Raw genomic sequence first — 20056 nt, 5'->3', positions numbered from 1 at the left:
AAATGGCAACGTATCTTAAAACCTCTCTGACAAAGCAAGCAAGGGTCTTTGTCCCTTACTTCTTTGTACTGTTGGGCATGCACAGTCTTGATGCATTTGAGCTTATCAAAAAGTTCTCAACAAAACAAAAAGACCCCATTCATTAAAATTCTGTCTGCGCACTGCTGTTGCTACAATTGTCTGTCTCGTGCAATGACATTGTGAAGTTCAGGGACAGATGAGTGAGGACATCAAAGCCAACTCCCTTTGAAAAAGGAAGGGTTTGATAGCTTGCATCTTTTCTCTGTTCTGTACTGGACCCAAACACTAAATCCAAATGCCTTCACGTCACAGGCAAATGCAAATTCCTATTTTGAAGCCCATGTCTCAAGTCAGGTCCCACTCTTATCTGTTGAAGCACCGAAAGCAAGCGTGAGTTCCAAAAGGGGTTTTGCACTCTCACATGAAATTATCAGTATGTTCAGACTACGTCCATGGAACCCACGAGCTCTGGCCCAGACACCTCAGGCACTGCTGGTAAACAACCATGCAGCACACGGACTGAATGATAAACAATAAGAGTAATTTGTAAAAATTATTTAAAAAGCTAAATGAAAACAGGCAGGGAAAGGTGCTCAAATAGCAAGGCACCTACAAATATAGAAAATTAAAAGGTACCTGCGATGACTAGACACAGAGGAAAAGAAGAAAAAAGGCAGATGAGTGTTTTAATGTTACTCAATTTTACCAAAAAGGCTATCTTGTCAATAGAAATGGACAGCAACACTGCAACATGACATTATCCATTACCTAGTGACGTAAAATATGTACATGATCTAAGCATGTGTTGGAATAGGCATGGATACAAGTCTATCTTTAGGACCATACCACTGGTTTTCTACCAAAACAAAAAATACCATATACAAAAACACCAAGAGAAAGGAGCCTAACAGAACCTAAGTAGGGACTGCAACAAAACCCATACCAGGGAAAGTAGTGGAACTGTGAGGCCATCTCACCACAGCCATAGGGATCTGACCCCAGGATTATTTGAAGTTTTAACCAAATTTACAGCTTAACAGCCGTAAGGAGATGAAGCACTGAACAGGTCATCGTGAAGATACATTTTCTAAATCCAAGCAAACAAAAAAGAGAGACAAAGTAGTAAATGAAAGGTGAGAAATGACTACCCATAGCCTCAGCCTAGAAAATACTTAGGTGCATTGTGCTCATCTCCCAAAAGGCTGTCATGCTCAGCAAGATTAAGTTAGCAGGGGGCAAAGCCAAGACAAATATTCCCCTACAGTCAGACACTGACAGCAACTGCTGACCCTCATTCCCTGAAAGTCAGTGGCATCTTGTCTTGTATTTAGATAAAGGAGATTAGAGGTTTCAACCTTAGGAAAAATTGTTTTGTACCAATTCAGTAACTTCATTTCTGATTATACAACACATTCGCTATCTCAAGAAACAATGGCATGCCACACTTCGTCTGGTATTGAGAGATTAAGTTCACTAAGTGTCTTTCTAATGATTTTACTGGGCTCTGGTTGGCAGTAGAGGCCTCACATTTACAGCACCAAACTGGTACCCTCCAGTTAGGTTTGACTGTCCAGCTTCAGCAGAGTAATAGCTTGTCTGAAGTCTTCCACTTCATTGATGAATGTGCTCAAAGACTTTGCACAACAAATCTAAAAACTCAAGCTGGAAACTGCTTAACCGATAAGCCCAGCTTGAAGCTACAGCATGCTTATTTTAAGCAGCTCTCTTTGCCCTTCCAAACAGCGTTATGCATGTAAAAAATTCTGTAATATTAAAAAAATTTCACCACTTAAATATTCTCTAATATCCAAGACAACTGACCATGTTTTAGGGTGAAAGCAGAAGTAAGGCATGCTAACCTGGACAGCAAAAGTCCCCGGGGAAGTCTTGGCCTTCCTTCACTGATGCTGTTCTGCCCTGTCCATGGTGGGCAGCCAACAGTCACCATTTTATGGTGAACTGCTCGTAATTTGGCAATTATGGGGGGTTTGTTTTGTTTTTAAAGCCCTTACCTTTTCAGTCACTTAAGGACCACAATTTCATCTTTGATTAACTATATAAATATACAATAAATTAATCTATTTTAATGAACTCTATAATAAAATTTCAAATATTACATGAAAGATGTATGCCTATTTAGAGAGATCTATAATCTAACTTTAGATACAGATCAGTGTGCACGTATATAAACATATATACACATCTATATATAAAGGCCTTCCCTACCACTGGGGTGCTAGAGTTTAAAATGCAAAATGGAATGTTACAAAAAAGTTATAAAAAAACACTGAGAAGAGATGCTGCACCAAGCAAGTGTAGAAGAGCACAGCAGCTGTGTAGATGCCAGTATATGAAGCAACATTACATCCAGCTGCCTTTGATTTCTCCAAAACAAGACACTCACTGGAAGTTAGATTTACCAATCAAGTTTTTTTGCTGCTGGACATCTGGAGCAAAACTCATTCCACATCACTCACACACAGCATCTCAAAAAAAAAAAAAAAAAGAAACAACGCATGCAATTCATATAAAAAGCTCTGTCACTGATGATGTTCAAAGTTCCATTTCTTAGTCAGTTTCACAATCTCGAAGTTGTAAAGCTTTTTTCTTTTCTTTTCTTTTTTTTTTTTTTTAAATAACTTGAGGGGACAATAATGTAACTACCAAAGCTGTTGTATGACTGACACGATCAGATGTAGTTAATCACTAGCTCACCCTCTAGGTGCCAAGGGCTGCATGAAGCATTGGATTAGAAATGTGATTGAACAATAGTGTTCCTTAAGCTGTCTCCTCTTCAACTCTTTGAAAAATTATTTTGCATAAGAAAAGTAGAGTATCTAAAAGCTAAAATACCTAAGTTAAATTACCAGCTCATAATTCATGTAGCCTGGGTCATAATTCTGGTCTCCTTGGAGCTCATTTTACTGTCAGGTTCTCATCTTCTCTTCATGCGGTTACCATAGATGATGAAGAGGTAAAAAGAAACAAATGCAGATTGACTCAGGGGCTGCTTATGTAGGTGGGCTGTGACCCTGTAAATGCTAAACAAGATTTTGTTAACTGCTTGGAACAATGAAGGAAGCTTCAAGCATAATCAAAAGCAAAACACTGCAGAGTTTTATTTCCATTTAGCAGCTCTGTGTTTGAGGGCCTCTCAGGCTAAGCCAGCATAGCATCTGCCTGAGAAACGACAACTTGCAATCCACGTACATTTAAAAGTTTTCTGCAATTTATTTTTTCAGTAAGAGGAGAAAAACTACCAAACCACTGAAGTTACTTTTTCATCTGCTACAGCTGCAGTAGTCTCCGATAGACTCAGCAGGTTAAACTGTGCATTACAGATGTATTATTAGTAAGGAAGTTATACCAAATTCTAGGTCACATCTAGCAAGTGAAAAAGGCAAGCATGTGAGATGGCATTGCACTGAAGCTCTGTAAACCCAGTGACTCAGCCTGACCTATCAATACACTAACTGCTCATGCAGCTAGCTCCTGTGTCCCAAGGGAGAGCCAGATCTGGAGTTACCGTAATTCCTTAGCACAGTAGCTCATTAAAACTGCATAGGAAACGTTAGGATGGACAGTCACAGACAAGTGATAGTGCCCCATCGTGTCCCCCAGTCCCATCTCCTCAGCTATTTCTCATCTATCTGGGACCTGTGGCCAAACAAGACACGATGAAATGAGAATCAGTCAGCATCAGTAACCATCTTCACCTTCAACATTACCAAGGGCTACTCCAGCACACCAAAGCATGCTACTGGATGCACACCAACATAGTTCAGGTTGGAATGGAAGAAAGAACAGCCTGGAAGACAAGGCTGCTGGTGTGTGATGTTGAAACTGAGCCTGCCTCAGCAACCGGTCCTGTGCTAGCACTGGATAGATCCTGTACAGCACGAGTGCTTGCTCACACCTGCGCAACCCTTTGCTGCGCCCCATCCCGGGACTTGCCATAGGCCAGCTATTGCCTGCACAGAAACCACACTTGCACAGCAGTGATTCCCAAACAATGAATACTACTGAGAAATGTGCAAATAGCAACATTTCAACATCAAGGTTAGAATCAGACTGTTTTGTTCAGCTAAACCAAGAAGTTGGTTTTCGACCACTCAGGAAGAAAAGACAGGTCAGTCTGAAACCTAAGTGGGTGACCTACATAGCATGCACATTAGATGAATGCCAATCGGCTGCCTGCTCTATCTTCCTTTCATGGGGCTATCTTCCTTGACAAAAAGTCATGCTGGAGCTGACAAGATCCCTGTCTGTGCAATAATCGATGTGCAGCCTTTATAGTATTTGTAGTATGTTTTGCCTCAAAATACCTAAATATGCATTTTTCACTGTTTTTAAGAAGAATGCTTTACAGTTCAGAAATCACAGGTTACAGTGAGTGAAGAGAGCTCTGTCTCAGTAATTCCAGTTGGCTCCTCCATCAGTACAACCTAACACGACAGCTTTCACAATGCATCACCTTCCTGAAACATGAATGCTATCTTTCTGAAGGACTGCGAAGATGCTTAGCATGGTTGCCAGTCTGGATTACAAGGAGCAGACCAGTACAGTACTGACTTGCTCAGAGCAGACTGCTCTTTGGGCAAATACAGATAACCTTTTGCAAACACAAAGACCAGAGAAGCAACGGTCAGAACCGCGGCAGTCATTCATCCACCTATGAGATGCAGAGCGGGTAGCCTTCACAGATTGGAGCATCAGCTGAGAATTCTCTAACTTGAAAGCCAGCAGAGTTTGGCTGCTCTACCTGGTACTAGCGTATTTTAAAAAGAGACAACCAGAACTAAGCCACTGCAGAGCACATTTGTCACCTACCTTGCTGACAACATCATTTCCAGGACTGATTATCATGTTCTACACTACCACCTACAAAACATTCAGCTTGCCATCCAAGGCTACCTGTGGGTTAACTGTAGTTAGCTTTATGGATTTTAGTAGCAAAATCTGTTATTTGGTGGTGTAACTAGCCGTATGTTCACCTGTATTTATTAAGAACCCAGAACGATGCAACAGTTGAACAAGACCTAAGCTGTTGCTGTGGCCCAGCACCACAGACTCACACAGCTGTCAGAGCAATGAGCGAATGCTTCAGCTTGGTTCATTGCAGAACCATCATCTCCCAAACAACATACAGCAAATAAACCAGATGATGGCAACGACAAGTAGAAAATGGAAGTTATATACTGGTTCCATGAACTGTGTACCAATCTATTTTATTTTTATTGCTTGCTTATTATGTTGTTATTGTTGATAAAGACGTTACAACTGCTACTTTTGCTACAGTGACCAAAAGGGCAGGTCAGTGCTTTGCTGAGGAAGAGAATGAGGCACCTTTTGGCCATCGTAAGGGGCCACATGGCTTCCTTTCGTTCTTCCATGTTCTGTAAGCCTGCACAGGTGCGCTGCCTAAGCTCCCAACTCACTAAACCAAATGGTTTAACCCGCTGAAGGGGGCAGTAAGCAGAATTTCCCCAGCTGCTGCCTTCACAACAGTTGATTCAAGCTGCCTGTCAGCCAGAGCCAGAGCTACGGCCTGTACCGCTGAAACACCTATATGCTTTGATTTAACACAGCCTTAGAAAATAAATACCATGAGAAATTAGGTGAACAAATTGTTAGTGTTACCATACTGATCAGGGACAAGTTCTCAGTGGAATAAAAGAAAAAAGTATAAAAAAACAAGCAAACAATAAATTAAAAAAAACAACAAAAAAAACACTCCTTTCTTCCACAAAACTACAGTAGGGGTAAATAATTTCTTCTAAAGAGCATCACTTGAATGTCCACCCCCAAAGAAGAAAATCTCTCATCCAAAATGAAACGCGTCAAACAAAATGGTTCTTTAAGCTAACCCATGTTCCTCTCGCCACCTCCCAACCCTATTGATCAAGCTGTGAGAAGGCACCGTCTCTGTTCCTTCCCAGTCTGCTGAATGTACCAACCTACCACATCCTGCTGGTTTATTTCCTCCTCATGGGTAGTGGACGTGCTGCCCGACTACTCAAGGCTTTCTGTGGTTTCCATCTCTTCCCCCTTCCCTCTCTGGGAACAGCACACATCCTCTCTGAACATCAGTCTCTGAATACACTTTGCTTTTGTCTCTCGAAGGTGGCTAACCGCTGGCTGCCTGCTCTCAGCATGCAGCCCAACAACACTCCTCCTCCTCCTGACTTCTTTCTTACATCCTTGCTTGCTTTCGTGGCCACAGTCAAGTGTATATGCTGGAAAGGCTGTTTTAAACAGCACCTTTCTCATTTCAACAGCACAGTTGACCGTGTTTTCAGAAATGACACCTGAGCATCGGCTACATCTACCTCCCCAAATTCTGTGCTTTTCCTGAAGTTTTTCTTAACATGCTTCTTTTCACACATTTTTGTGCATTTCTGTTAAGGCTAATTGTATGCATTTTTCTCCATTATGGCACAACTTTCGGAGGCTCTTTTATGCATTTTCCCACAGTTTTGAATGTGTTTCTATGAACTACATACAAACTTTTGATATCATATAGCATTAAAACAGTCGAAATGGCCTCTTTTGGCCATACTGATGCTGCAACAGACTAACATACACAAGAAAACTCTACAGAAAATGCCTCTGTAACCTTTGGGAAAAAAATAAAGTCCTATCCCTTTACTAACAACTGCATGCTTTGGTGTTTTAGATATGTGTACCTGAATCCATTACCTTCCATCTGAAAAAAGCTTTTCTTTCCTTAATTCTGCATAGAGATCATGTTCTGTTTCCTTGTGAGCTGCAGCTTTCCCAAGCTGTTTGCTCTCTTCAGAGCATCTAGTTCCTGATCATTTCGGGTTGCTGCAGTACATAAGGGTGAGGAATATCCTTTCAAACTACAACTAAACCCCTACAAATCCTGTTAGGGTATGACTTGAAATTCTATCACATCTCTAAGATTAGAAACTCCCAGCAAAAATCACACTCACCAAGCACAGATTTGCCGACTGAGCATTAACATGGTTTTCCACCCACTGGTGAGATCCCAAGTCCTTTGCAACCATACATGAACATAAAAGAATTAAGACTCTTTAGTGATACGTTAAAAATTGTCTGCTTTAACATGTAAATTTTCACTTAAGTCTGTTTTAGTAATTTCATGCACCGTTATAAACTTCAAAATTTGTTAGTACTGACTCTTCCAATCCATCCCTTCCCAAGGAGTTTCAATGTACCCAAATTACAGTGGTTTTTTTTTCAAGAGTACGTTTTTATGATGCTGCATTTTTTATTTTTATTTTTTACCAGCAATCTAGCAAATGTATATTTCAGGCTCCGTATTACAAATCTTTGTCATTCAAGCTTATATTCCCCTCACCGTTCTTACCACGAAGCCTACAAAACAAACTCTAGCCACAAGCCAGCCATTGTCACTATAGGATTATTTGTCAAAAACAGTGAAATCACAGTTCTGTACATGAAGAAGGAAGGAATTTGACTTCTTTCCAGGAACTTCTTGTCCTTCAACTTTCAGAGAATCTGTGCACTGAATTGAGGGGTCCCTAATATCCAACATTTAAAAAGAAACAGCATCTTGACAAACTGAGTGGAGTCTTTAAAGGGCAGATAAAAAATTTATCAGGCAAGGAAATCCTCACTGATTTCAATTGGATCATTTAAAGTAAGGAAGCATCACTTTTGCCAGTAAATTCTTTTCTGCTCCTTGTCTGAGGTTATTGCAGCCACTTTAAAGAGCCCACAATTACATTGCCAAGTATTTTGTAAACTGCAGCTCCCAACCAAAATCATTAAAAACTAAAAACACAAAGGGAAGCCTACCAGAAATTATTTAATGATGTCAAACTGTACCTGCAATCAACTCCTTACTCTGGGATGCACAGCAAGTCAAGACCTTCTTTGTGTCTGCTCTCTGTAACTTTAGTTCGTTGGAGCAGAAATTCCCTTTATATTTGTGTCTTGTGCAGTGCAGATAACGTCACCAGTGTTCTGCAAGCAGAGCGCTGCAGCACATCACCACCACTACATAGCTGATCACAGAAATGACTTGATGAACTTAAACCTTGCTTTCTAGAACTTGGATGTGCTTGAGAATTTTTGGTACCATAAACACTTAAACTGATGAAAAAACCTTCTGTAGGCTTACTGAAATAAAAATGAACGTCATTATATTGCCCGTGGTTTCAGTTTCCAAATTAGAACTTGCCATGGCCTTACCATAGGCATTAAGATGCAGTGGACAACTTTTTGCACGATCTATTGTTCTAAAAGAACTCTACGGGGTGTCACAATCTGTTAGTTAATAGTGGAAGTGGCCTGAAGGCTCCATAACAAACATAACCTTGAAAAATGGTAGCTGAAACCGTCTAAACGCACATCAAACCAACCGAAACAGTCATAACTCAGTAACCCCTTAGCACTGAGACACATCTGAAGCAGAACAAATGACTACTTTGAGCCTCAGGCCATATTCTTACATGGGGACCTTTTGGGCTTCCTCCTTTTTTTGAGATACTGATTATCAATCAGTCTAAGCATTTAATAAACTATAGTTTAGGTAACAGACTCTGAATTGCAGGATTGGTGTACCAAAAACCCGAATGTTGATGTGACACACAAATACATTCCTATTTTTGTATATCGTACTCTGGTCCACAAAAGCCCTCTAGGAGCTCATCAGTGTCCCATTCCAACAACCTAGAAAGAAGTCTCATTTAACTCCTTATCCAGACATATTACTGCAGCACAGCTATGGGGCAAACAAGTGCAAAGAAAGGACAGCAGTAGAGCAGTCTGACCTGTTGAGAAACAGAATCTGCGAAAAGCCAGAACAAAGGGAGGGTAAGTATGGAAGGGGAAGGCCATTATCTTCAAGTGTATTGCTACTAAAACTGCCTCTGAGCATCCCAACACAAACGCATTCTCATATACGAAAACCTGTCAAATGTAGAGTAAGTGAAAAGATGTAAAGATAAAGATAGCCATATAAAGACAATAAAAGATAGAAGATCCAAAAATAGCAGTCATTATGTTGATTTCATTGTTTTTCTTAAATGCACACAAGCAAAGCCCTTAAGCACTAATCATGGCCAGCAGCACACTAAAAACAGTGCTGCAGCTTGCATTCCTGGCTCAAAAGTACTCATTTGGTATGGAGATTTACATCTATGATTAATTAGTTAAAATACAATGGGAGAAAGTGCATTATGGAAGAGGAGAATCACTGGCTAATCTGAAAAAGTAACTGAGTAACTGAGAGTGCAGAGTGATTTCAAATGAGCAGCAGCATGAGGTCTTGCTATTTTGCACGTGATCATATACAGTAAATTCACCCAAAACAATTGATTTCTGCGGTAAAATTAGAGGCATAGCTGACTCTAGCTAGTAGTGTATGGCCTGTATTCTCTACATGGCACCTTGTAAACCCTTACACAGAAAGCTGTGGATTACACATGCAGTAATGTGACCTCCATGGCTACCTGTTTTATTCTTGTAATTACTAGTCCTTTTGGGAGCAACTTTTGAACATTCACTGAAAACTTGGCTCCTCTTTTAACTTCAGGCCACTAAACCTAAAATCAAACAAGAGTTAGCAAAAGCTAACGGAGAATAAGCACCTTGTTTCATTATTCTTCTGTTTGACTTCTGTACAATGGATAGCATTACTTTGTTGGTACAACACAGAGAGCCTCATTTGGAAGTGCCATAGGTGACCACAGTTCTGGCTGTCTACAAAATAACATCAGCTGTTCCAACAAAAAAAAAAGGCATACAAATAACGTTCATATCTAACAGCACATTACACATCTGAAAGTTACCCAGGGTAAATCAAACTCTCTCTGTTAAAACATTTAACCAGTCAGCTGAAAAGGTTGTGGGTTTTGTTTCTCTTTTTTAAATAACACCTGTGGGTCTTCCCACATAGTTATTTTATGAAGTACTTCATAAAAACTGCAGCCTTACACACTTCCTGCATTTTTTAAACCGAAAATCTGGGAGAACCACTCAGTGTACCAAATACTCAACTCTGGAAACTAAACAAACACCATCTCAATTCTTTGTGTAGAAAACCACACTTTACCACTCCAATACAAAGCCTTCCATGCAAGCCTAAATCCCATGAAAGAGTTTAAAAATAAAGCATCTTACATGCTACAGCAAAAATGGAGCACTGTTCATAATAATATGCCATTTACACTGCTTAGATCAAGAGCATTTATTTCTAAAGCCCACATTATACTGCAATATCCAGCACATCTACCAGCTCTATGTATTCTACAAAGTTTATCCAATCGTGCTTGTTTAACGTGTGCAGTGCTTTGAGCATAGAAGTCTACATAAACCTGGCCTTTGAATCTGACAGCCTATTCTCTCATCTCTGATGCCTGAACAGTAACACTACCCAACTCTACTGCAGAATGGCCAGTGGCTTGATTTCTCACCAAATAAGTTTCACAAAGTTCCTTCTACTAAATGATGCATCCATTTGCAGGCTGTTATTTTACTTTATTGTCAGGAGTCAACCCTAGAGACTCTGCACATAATCTACCTGTGCTACTCATATTACTCTTTTTAAGAGACGTTAAATACTCTTAATTTCAGGAGTAACAGCTGCTGCCTTTGGGTGCATTTTTGAGAATATGAATATTTCATATATTATATATCAGTTAATAAATATCATCAGTTCATATCTATCAGTTAATATTTCATATTCTGATTCTAAACAGCAGGTGTTCAGATGAAAGCTCCGGGATTTGAATTAACTCTCAACATTTTCCACTGCTGAGAGTGCAACTGCTGCTGGTCACTTTAACAGTATTGGCAACTGTTCCCCTCTCAACAACCACTTATCCTTAACTTAGTAGGGATGATCTGCCTCTGCTTAGACCCCGAGATATCTAAACTGCTGATTGAAGTTGCGGTTCTGGTCTATGACAAGGGACTGAGCTGTCTGCAGTGAGGTGTCAGTTCAGCTGGGCATTTCACACACCATAGTGTTCCAGGCAGAAGGGGAAGGTCAGTTCTGCTTTACATGCTTGCCCAGTGCTTACCCAGTGCAATGACATCCCATGTTGATATGCCACCAAGATCCTCTCCGCCCATAGAGTGCAAGCACTCCTTCAGGGCATGGGGAGAGCCTCGGGGTCTTGTACCTCATCAACCTTGTCCCGCTCAGCAAGCAAACAAAAAAACCCTCTGGCTGAACAATGTTTTCTTACTCTTGCTAATACGTGTTTCTGAGATGAGACTCATCATCAAACAGCTAAAAGAACCACGCAGCACAGCATGCCCTGAACTCTGAGGACTCCAAACCTTCCAGGCATTACCTTTTGCAATAAATTATTCAAACGGATCATCTCTCTCTTATTGTCAGAATAGTGCCATTGCTGAGGACTGAAATAATTAATAGAGAGAGGTGAAGTATCCAGATGTTTTAAGCCACATTTTCACTCATGTCCCTGGTTCAACGCCTCTCCCAGACTCAAAATGAATTAGGCTGTTAGCAGGCTGGTTTCACTTGCACCCTTTCTACATTCAGTAACTTGCAGAACCTTCAAACCTCTGATTCCATCCAGGTTATAAACTTCATAAGAAGAAAACAGGGTTGTGCTTCACCAATTCTGGATAAAAGCTGAACTAATACACTACTGGCAATTTTAGACATGCTGGACAAGCATTTCTCTATTTCTCAGATGGTTGTGAACTCGGTTGTACTTTACCTAACTACACAGGACAGAGTTGTGAGCTTACAGACGACCAGAATAATCACGAATGTGAAGGAAAGCTTCAGGTACTGAAAAAAAAAAACACAAAACAATCCCAGCTGCAGAAATGGCTTAAGACAGCAGGCACAAGCATGCATTGCCTATCTGAACGCTGCGACATTTTTAGGAACATGCCCCCGATTCTCTTATGACCAGAATGGCAAAGTGTTGTAAATATTTATGCTTCAGAAGCATTCTCTGCTTTTTACCTATTACAAACTAAATATATAACCCCATTTATTTGATCAGGAATAGTATTACAGTTCATTTATCAGATTATTACAATCTGGATAAATACCAAACACAAACATAACAGTTTAAATCCCATTCAACTTGCACTTTGTACCTCAAAGCAGAGAGTTACATTGAAGTCCTCAGTGCTTCTTACAAAGTAAGAGAAATTCTATTATTTACCAAGCTAACAGTCCATCGCCTGCCTTTAGTAAGAGTCATCACCAGCCATGTCACATAAAAGGCTTGAAATCTTGCCAAAAGTTTACAGAAGATGTAGGAATGAAGATCTTCTCCATGGCAAGGAAAGGTCTAACCTATGTCCAGAAGCAGAACTCAAATTTTTTTGGATCTCTTGGTCATGCTTACCTTTTATAACAACTTAAAGCTGATTTTTTTTTTTTTTTTTTGTCTCTTGACAACATACTCAGGAATAAATACACCTTATACCACAACATTTTGTCTATTACTTACGTATTCAGTTTCATGGATTCCCTGTCTCTAGAGGTAAGAAATGAGCAAGCACATATGACAGCAGGTGTTAATTACACATAAAACAAATGTATGTATATTTTGTCTTCCGCTCATTACTAAGCTTTGCAGAGACAACACTTAGAACACAACACCAGCACCAGGCTACAAGGTCGGGTCTCACTCTGAGGCATTTCAAAATATTTGAACATTACACCAGTGACAAGAATATGAATGAGGTCTTTGCAACAAACGCAAACATTCAGAGAGACAGGAAAAACACATCTCTGTCACCTGTGCTGTCAGTTGGTGCCTTAAAAAAAACCATGCTTTTAGACAAACACTGAAAGGGGGGGGGGGGAGGGGAGGAAGGTGCAAAGAAGAAAGGGACATAAAGCAGGATTTTAAACTGCACGTTCACCTTTACAAAAGCCAAAATAAAATCATTGGCCCGCTCCTGAAGACTCTTACCTTAAAACAACATTTCTCCAGAAATGAGGCTTGCCTGCCTTGTGAGTTACAGAAGTTGACAGCAGCAGCTCACCTCCACACCAATCAGCACTGGTTTAATTCTTTCAAGGCCGAAGAAAAAAAAATCTAAAATTAACAACTAAAATCTTGTTCACAATGCTCAGAACAAGAAAACTGCTAACTCCTCCGGAGCTTGAAAAGGGCTGTAAAGAACCGTAGTGAGGAATTAATATGCAGAAGATGGGAACTGGAGTGACTGAGGATGTCCCAAGAAGACAGAGGAGACCAAGGGGATCATCCTTCCAAAAAGCCTAAGGAAATGCCTTGCAGGAAAGCACACAATTTAGACATAGAATGGTATCTTTTTTTTTTCCCAAACCAATTTCTCTCCCCCTTAGTTCCACTCCTAAACTTGCTTGCTGCCATGTATCAATGCATTCCTTCAAGCACCTTTTTCTTCTGTGCCTCATTTTCTCTCCTTTCTCTTCTGGTTTTCATTCTGTCTTTTATCTGCTTCTTCTACCTATGCCTTCTCCTCCTTTTCTATTTTGTTCACTGTTCTCTTTCGATGCCCAACACTTTTTTTTTTTTTTTTTTCCTCCTCTGCTGCCTACAACGCCTTCTTCTCACTTGGTCATTCTGTATGACTCCTCTTCTTAGGAGAGCACCCTTCTCACTTCTACCATTTCACCTTTCCCCCTCAGGGACACCGTTGTCTTCTCCCGGGCCGTCGTTACTTCCCCCCCTTTCCTGTCTTCAGTCTGCAGAGTTTGACCCCAGAATCACAGCTTGGCTCAATGCCCCGTGCACTCGCTGGCATAACCTCTCAGCCTCAGTGAGAAGCGTCTCGCTGGTCAAACAGGCTGGTGACAAAAGCAAGAGAGGCAACAACAGTACCTTACCCACACGGGTGCTCTTTGGTCTCATGTCCCTTTGTTCAGCTGGAGTGAGATAGATAAGATTTTTGAAGAGGGGACATGACTGACGCCAAAGAAGAATCCCTGTTCTCAATGAAGTGCTGAGAAAGGCATTTTTCATTCACTTCATGCAACCATTTGATAGTTACGTGACCTGTAAACATGCAACCAGCGTGATGGCTGGCGGTCAAAAACCCATTCTGAGGTATTCTGGGAGCACAAATGGTAGGAAGCAAGCAATTGACTTTTCAGTGATGTGCTCCATGGCTAAATTACCTCGGAGACAGAGAATTTGAGTTTTATATTACCTGACAACCCTACCTGACACTCCTAATGCTGCTGAACATGTTAGTCTACTCTGCACTTGAGTTCAGACACAGACTTGGCAGGAAAACAACAACAAGCACATCAAAAGCCAACTTCCATACATTAGTTAAAAAAAACAAAGTTTCAAGTCACCCCAAGCTCCATCTGTACAGCTTAGCCCTGAAAATCTCTAGATGTGTATTTTCAGGAACCCCAAGACTGGGCTATTAGTGTTAATTTCATTATGACACAGATTAAGCTATCATCTGTGTCCCTGATTCTCCAAGCTTAACAATGAAAAACAGACTATTAAAATTTAATCCAGTATAGCAGCCAGCTGCCAGAAAACATGGACAGGCTCCGAATGTAGAAAGAACCATGTGTTCCCTGCAAAGCAGTTATTCTCTCTCAGATTTCTGAGTAAATGTGGAAGGACACAAATACACAACCCCCTGAACTCAGAATATCCAAATTAACAGACTTCCTTCCTGCCAGGATAAAGTTCATTAAACTCCCTTCAAATACAGCAGATTAACTGTAATTGATCACATACAGAGTTAGATGGAGCTGGAAAATGAGCTGGTTTAGAGATGTAGCAAACAGTTAAAAGCAGCTGAGATGTTTCATTCTGTATTCTTAATGAAGACCAACAGCAAGCACATTTCTTATTACTTCTGGGCTTAAAAAATAACAGCGATAAAATCAAATAAGAGCTACTAACATTCTGCTGGCTTCAGCAGCTATCAAGACAACAGTCTGGCAAATGGCCCAATTTTGATCAGGAACACAGAGTTTTAGCAACCAAAACAGAGACAATTTCCTTCCAATCAAGTTCCTTGTTGCTCACTGATCCCTTCCACTCTTCCCTGCCGCAAGGAAGCATGATTCTACATATCCAACCACCTCTGAAGGGAAGCAAAGATTTCTGAAAGCCTCCACATCTGTCGTCTTCATCTCTGCCTGAGTTTGCCAGAATGCTTTATGGTACAAGTCTGAGCATCTCTGTCCTTTGACATTTTCACTTTCCCATTCACATCACTAAAAAGAAAGTTATTAGGACTATGACATGCATTTATCCCCCAAATGCCAAGATTTCTTTTTTGTGTTTCACACCACCCTAGCATAAGCTATTGAAGCACCGCTGTGTCCCCACTCTAGGAGGAACCAGCAAATGTACATCTCAACCCACAGACTGGAAGCTGTTCCCCTTTCACTAGGGCTTATTTTATTGGTGCTTCTTCAACATTGAGAGGATTATTCATGGAATGAGACACATCAGAAAGAGGAAAACATTCACCATCCACTCCGAGTCACTGCAAATTTTTGACAAGAACCTACAATCCCCACTTGTTTCTACCAACTTGTAAGATTTGCTCTTCCTCTCAAATGACATGTTCTTTCCGTATAAAAGCAGTAAAAAACCATCCAAGTGCCTCCTGAGGAGGCAGCTTCTGAACACATCTGAATCACATGGAGCTGGGACACTGAAACTGAACAACGAAGTGGCATTATCTTACACTTCTTTCCCTGTGAGTTTGTAAATCTACACACACGTGCCAGAACAGGCACGTTCACTAAAGCAGCAATGAGAAAAACACACACAATGCCCTGAAGCTGGTTCCGGCTCAGCTCTGTGAACCCTTGGATTATCTTTTGACAACTCCCTGCTTTCACAGTGCTCATCTCATTCAAACCATGAGAACTTGAAACAAAAGCAGGAACGGAGATGAACAAAACTATAAGCTATGATTCTGCTTGAGGTCCCTGGTGTTCTCTTTGCAAGGATGTGTAAGGATCCTGGTGTAAAGATCCAAAGAAAAGTGGCATAATTTCTCTGGTGAAACAAAGCAAGCAAGACACTGCACAACCCATTTAACTTCCATGCAAAATGGTGGAACAGACGACCCAAAGATGGCATGGGGAAAACTGCAGAGAAACGTGCCATTCCTCCTTGCAACTTCGAGGTGTGGAAGTGAACAAGCCGACTGAGGCCTTGGGATTTTGGTCCCCAGCATCTCAGAGCCTCATGGGCTGTTTCCCTGCCAAGCAGCCTCCCAGTGTGTGCCCCTATCCGCCCCACAGCTTTTATCAGGACCAGTCCACAGCTCCCAGCAGATGCTTTCCGTCTGGAGCCGCACGAGCAGGAACCCCTCCGTTGATGCTTTCTGAACAGTGTCTTTAATACTCAGTATCTGTCCACCACAGGTGAGCTACCTGTCTGCTCTCGTGAAAGTCTACCTTTTTGCCTTTTGGTTTCCCATCAGCTATGGTATCCAATGAGAAGCCCTTGGGGCAGCCCCAAATGCCAGCATCCCTCAGCCCACCATCCTCGAGCTCTCTCTTACGTTACCTGCCCCATACTGGGGTCTCCAAATGTCTGAGGAACCATTTCAGTTTATTCCTTAAAAAAGGCATTTTCCTGCATGTCCATCAAGAAAAGGGAGAGAGCACAAAGCCATGGAAGTGCCATCATTTAGACACCTTTCAACCCACCTCAAGCAGAGGCCAAGAAGACCAGTCAGAATTTGATCCAGACCAGAAGATTTTTCCAAGGCTTTTAAAATACACTTACAGCACCCTCCAGCAGGGGCGTAGAAAGACCATATTAAGTGTTTGACAGGGCCTACAGAGAGTTAAGGAAGTACAGATGTAAAAAGCTGATGCCCAGTGCTGTCAGCAGTACTTAATTATTGCTAATTCTTGCTCTAATAACTCTTCACACACACAATGGTGAATTTATTAATTTTAACAAGTGTGACTATTTTGTTAATCATCAGTAAGGTACATAGGATCTAAAGCAAGGGAGGTTTCTGGACAAGAACAGGGGAGGAGGTACTGATTCCCTGTTTAATTTAGCAACTGTTGCCATGGAAATATCTATTTTTTACTGACTGCTGATGATTATCTCATGTTTGAAATGTGATTTATGCGTATTCTACATGACAGCAGGGATGCATATTTATAGATGAACAAACCAAACTGTGGTTTTTCCAACATTAAAATGCAGCATGCTCCACATAGGTCTCACAAAAACATCATTTGTCACAACAGACTATTAATTATGCAAATATATTGGCCTCTCAGTATATGTAACCCAATTACCAGAGCAAAGCAGCAGCTCTTCCCAGATCTGAAATAAACAGGAACAGGAAACATAAAGCAACTCCCATTTTCTTCCTTGTCTTCTCCCCCTGAAGGGGAGAGACAGAAGCAGAGGCTGGCTGGTCCAGCAGCTGCTGTTGTTGCTGACTTCCACATGCACAGGCTGCGTGAAGACATGGAAGACATTCAGGAGTCTGCTGCGGCAAGATTTTTGTCAGTTTCTTCATATGGGCTTTTGTGCCCAAAACTCATTTCTGGAAAAAACAAACAAACAAACAAAAAAGAAACAAAAAAAACAACGTTCCTCCACAAAGTTAAATGTCTTGTTTCCATTGGCTTTGTCCAGGCACATGCCTGCTAGTCAATCACGTACCATTCCACACACCCTTCTATTTAAAATAACCGAGTTACACCAAAGAAACCATGGGGATAATACACTTGCGTGCTCGTTGATTTCTTTTGTGAAATCAACAAATCGTATTTTGACTCAAGGGATGCCATGAATTTCATCTCATCCCATTCCTTTTGATTACTCCTTCAAACATTAAGGTCACAAAGTGATTTTTCTTTATCAGTAGCAGTGGAAAACAATGAATGAGGACAACAAAGCTGAAAGCTAGATGAGCGACAGTGACTAAAGTTACTTCAAATACAGTAAATGAAAAAAAAAGTTTCTTACTGCAGGCTAGCAGAACAAAACACATAGCCCTGTGAGAACATCCCGGCAGCCAGAAGAAAGGACTTTTCTAACAAAGAGGACAAAACAATAACTTTAGCGCAGAGCAACTTACACTAGTCCTGAAGACGGTGTCTAAGAATCAAGGAAATGAGTGCAGTATCTTCACACTTAAATACAGCATTTTTACACACACAGAGTTGCAGTGCAGCTCCTGAGCACTGGGGGTAAAGAGCTGCTCCTGTGGTGTGGGAAGACAAATATTTGTGGGCAGCAGCAGGTATAACTATCTCATCTATCCATGAAAGACCCCAGATGTCCTCTAACTTTATATTTAGGGCTGATTCTCATGATGAGCACAAACGCAGAGGAAGAAGAAACTGCAGCGTTCACTTGGCATTCTGGTTGAGCAACTGCTAGATGCTGTGCCCATCAACTGCATCATGCTGTGTGACTGGTTGAACTAAGGTACCCACCATTACCAGACGCATACAATATAAAATACTTAAAATTGCTAGAAATATTCCTCTCTTTGGCAGCTTTTGACTTGGCTCTTATCTGTTGACCAAGTTATCAAGAAGAAACTTGACACTGGAAGAAACACCACTAGAGAGAGGTTTCTTTTCCTCAGGTAATAAAGGTACTTAACACTGGTTATGAACAAGTTCTTGTTACACCTGCACCTAAAAAAAGACTACACAAATACATGAAAAATCTGAAGTAAAAAAGAAGAATTTCTGTTTTAGAATTAAAAATAATTATAGCTATGCAGCAATAGATAACTAGATAAATAAAAAAACTGCTGCATGCCAGACTTAAGGTGCGAAAAGCAAAGTACAGTTGCAGAGCTGGCTCTAAGTCAAAACAACCCAAAGTCCCCATACTGACCAGCCAGCTGCACAACAGCAGGCTCAAAGTAAGGGAAGGAGAAACTAACTGCCCAAGTTCAAGTAAGCACAGAACAACAGCTCCCATAAATAAACTGAAAAGAGACTTGGTACTTGGACAGAAACACCCAGAATCTGTCCAACACACAAAGCAGCAGCAGAAATGCTGAAAATCACACAACTGTTGTCTCACGCAAAAAAAAAAAGTAATCGAGCCAATAACAGATCTACACATTCTTCGTTGAATTTTGATGTGCTCATACTATTCTTCTGTACACGGTAACATAGATTACACAGTAAAATGGATTTCAAACTATCATTTAAGAGGGCAAATAAACAGCAAGCCATCCGTGGATTGCCTTAACCCTCTCTTTGCATGTTAACACCTGAAGCGCAGACATGCTCCCCTGACCCGACGCAAGCTCTTAGCCTGGCTTCTTGGGTCTGCTCCTGTGTGTTCAGTCTCATTTCTGAACCCTGCAGCAGGGTGAGGAACCCGCCAGCCAACTGAAAGATGAATCCAACAGTTAAGGTCAAGACAATACATGTATGCATTTCAAGTTTGGCACTGCAGCTACAATTCTCCTACTGTCCTACGACTGAAAAAGGTATCAAAGGTATTTAAAAACTAGCTGACCATTGTGTTTGTAATAAATGGAGATCATGGAAGAGTCACTTGTAGAATTCCTCACTAAAATGATTACCAAGACCAAGGGCACCCTTTAGTTCTCTCTCTCATTAGAAATGGTATATTTTCAAAACCAACTGGTTAGATGTTTAGAGTTAAAGCTAGCGTGCATTATAAGCTTACTGTAGTTGAACACACACAGGACCAAAGAAGAGCCGATTACACAATCCCCAGAAATGTTGGGAAAGTAGAAAACTTAGGGAGTAAGCCCAATAAATACATCAAATGCTGAGTCACCGCTGTCATATGTGGATGCAGAAATACGTCCTTTGCAGTGACAGATGGAGGAAGATGCACATACAGAGCTGGTAAAAGGAGGGGCTGAAGCAAGCAAGCCCACCCTGTGGGTTGACAGCCTGGCAAAAGCTGCAGAGAGGCACAGGGAAATGGGATGCATACAGATTTCAGAGGCCTTGACAACGCTAGCCCAAGACAACGATCATCAGTTCCCTTGCCAGACATTCCACACAAATTGCTAAAGACATACATAGTAATCTATACAGACACTAACAAATCAGCTCAGATAATCAACTGTC

The 20056-nt window shown here is 41.0% G+C and overlaps 1 protein-coding gene across 1 annotated transcript in view; it reads right to left on the bottom strand.

The window, feature by feature from the left end:
- The window catches only part of MAPK10 (mitogen-activated protein kinase 10), a 102921-nt gene extending 85563 nt beyond the window's left edge, over positions 1–17358 (bottom strand). The window contains 1 exon segment of the mRNA XM_040557217.1: positions 17270–17358. Within this exon segment, the coding sequence (XP_040413151.1) occupies positions 17270–17323 (54 nt within the window). The 5' untranslated portion in view covers positions 17324–17358.
- Positions 17359–20056: the final 2698 nt, after the last annotated feature.

This window comes from Cygnus olor, chromosome 4 (genome assembly GCF_009769625.2).
Source record: "Cygnus olor isolate bCygOlo1 chromosome 4, bCygOlo1.pri.v2, whole genome shotgun sequence".
NCBI classification, from domain to species: Eukaryota; Metazoa; Chordata; class Aves; order Anseriformes; family Anatidae; genus Cygnus; species Cygnus olor.
This window is presented reverse-complemented; position numbering and strand designations above follow the sequence as displayed.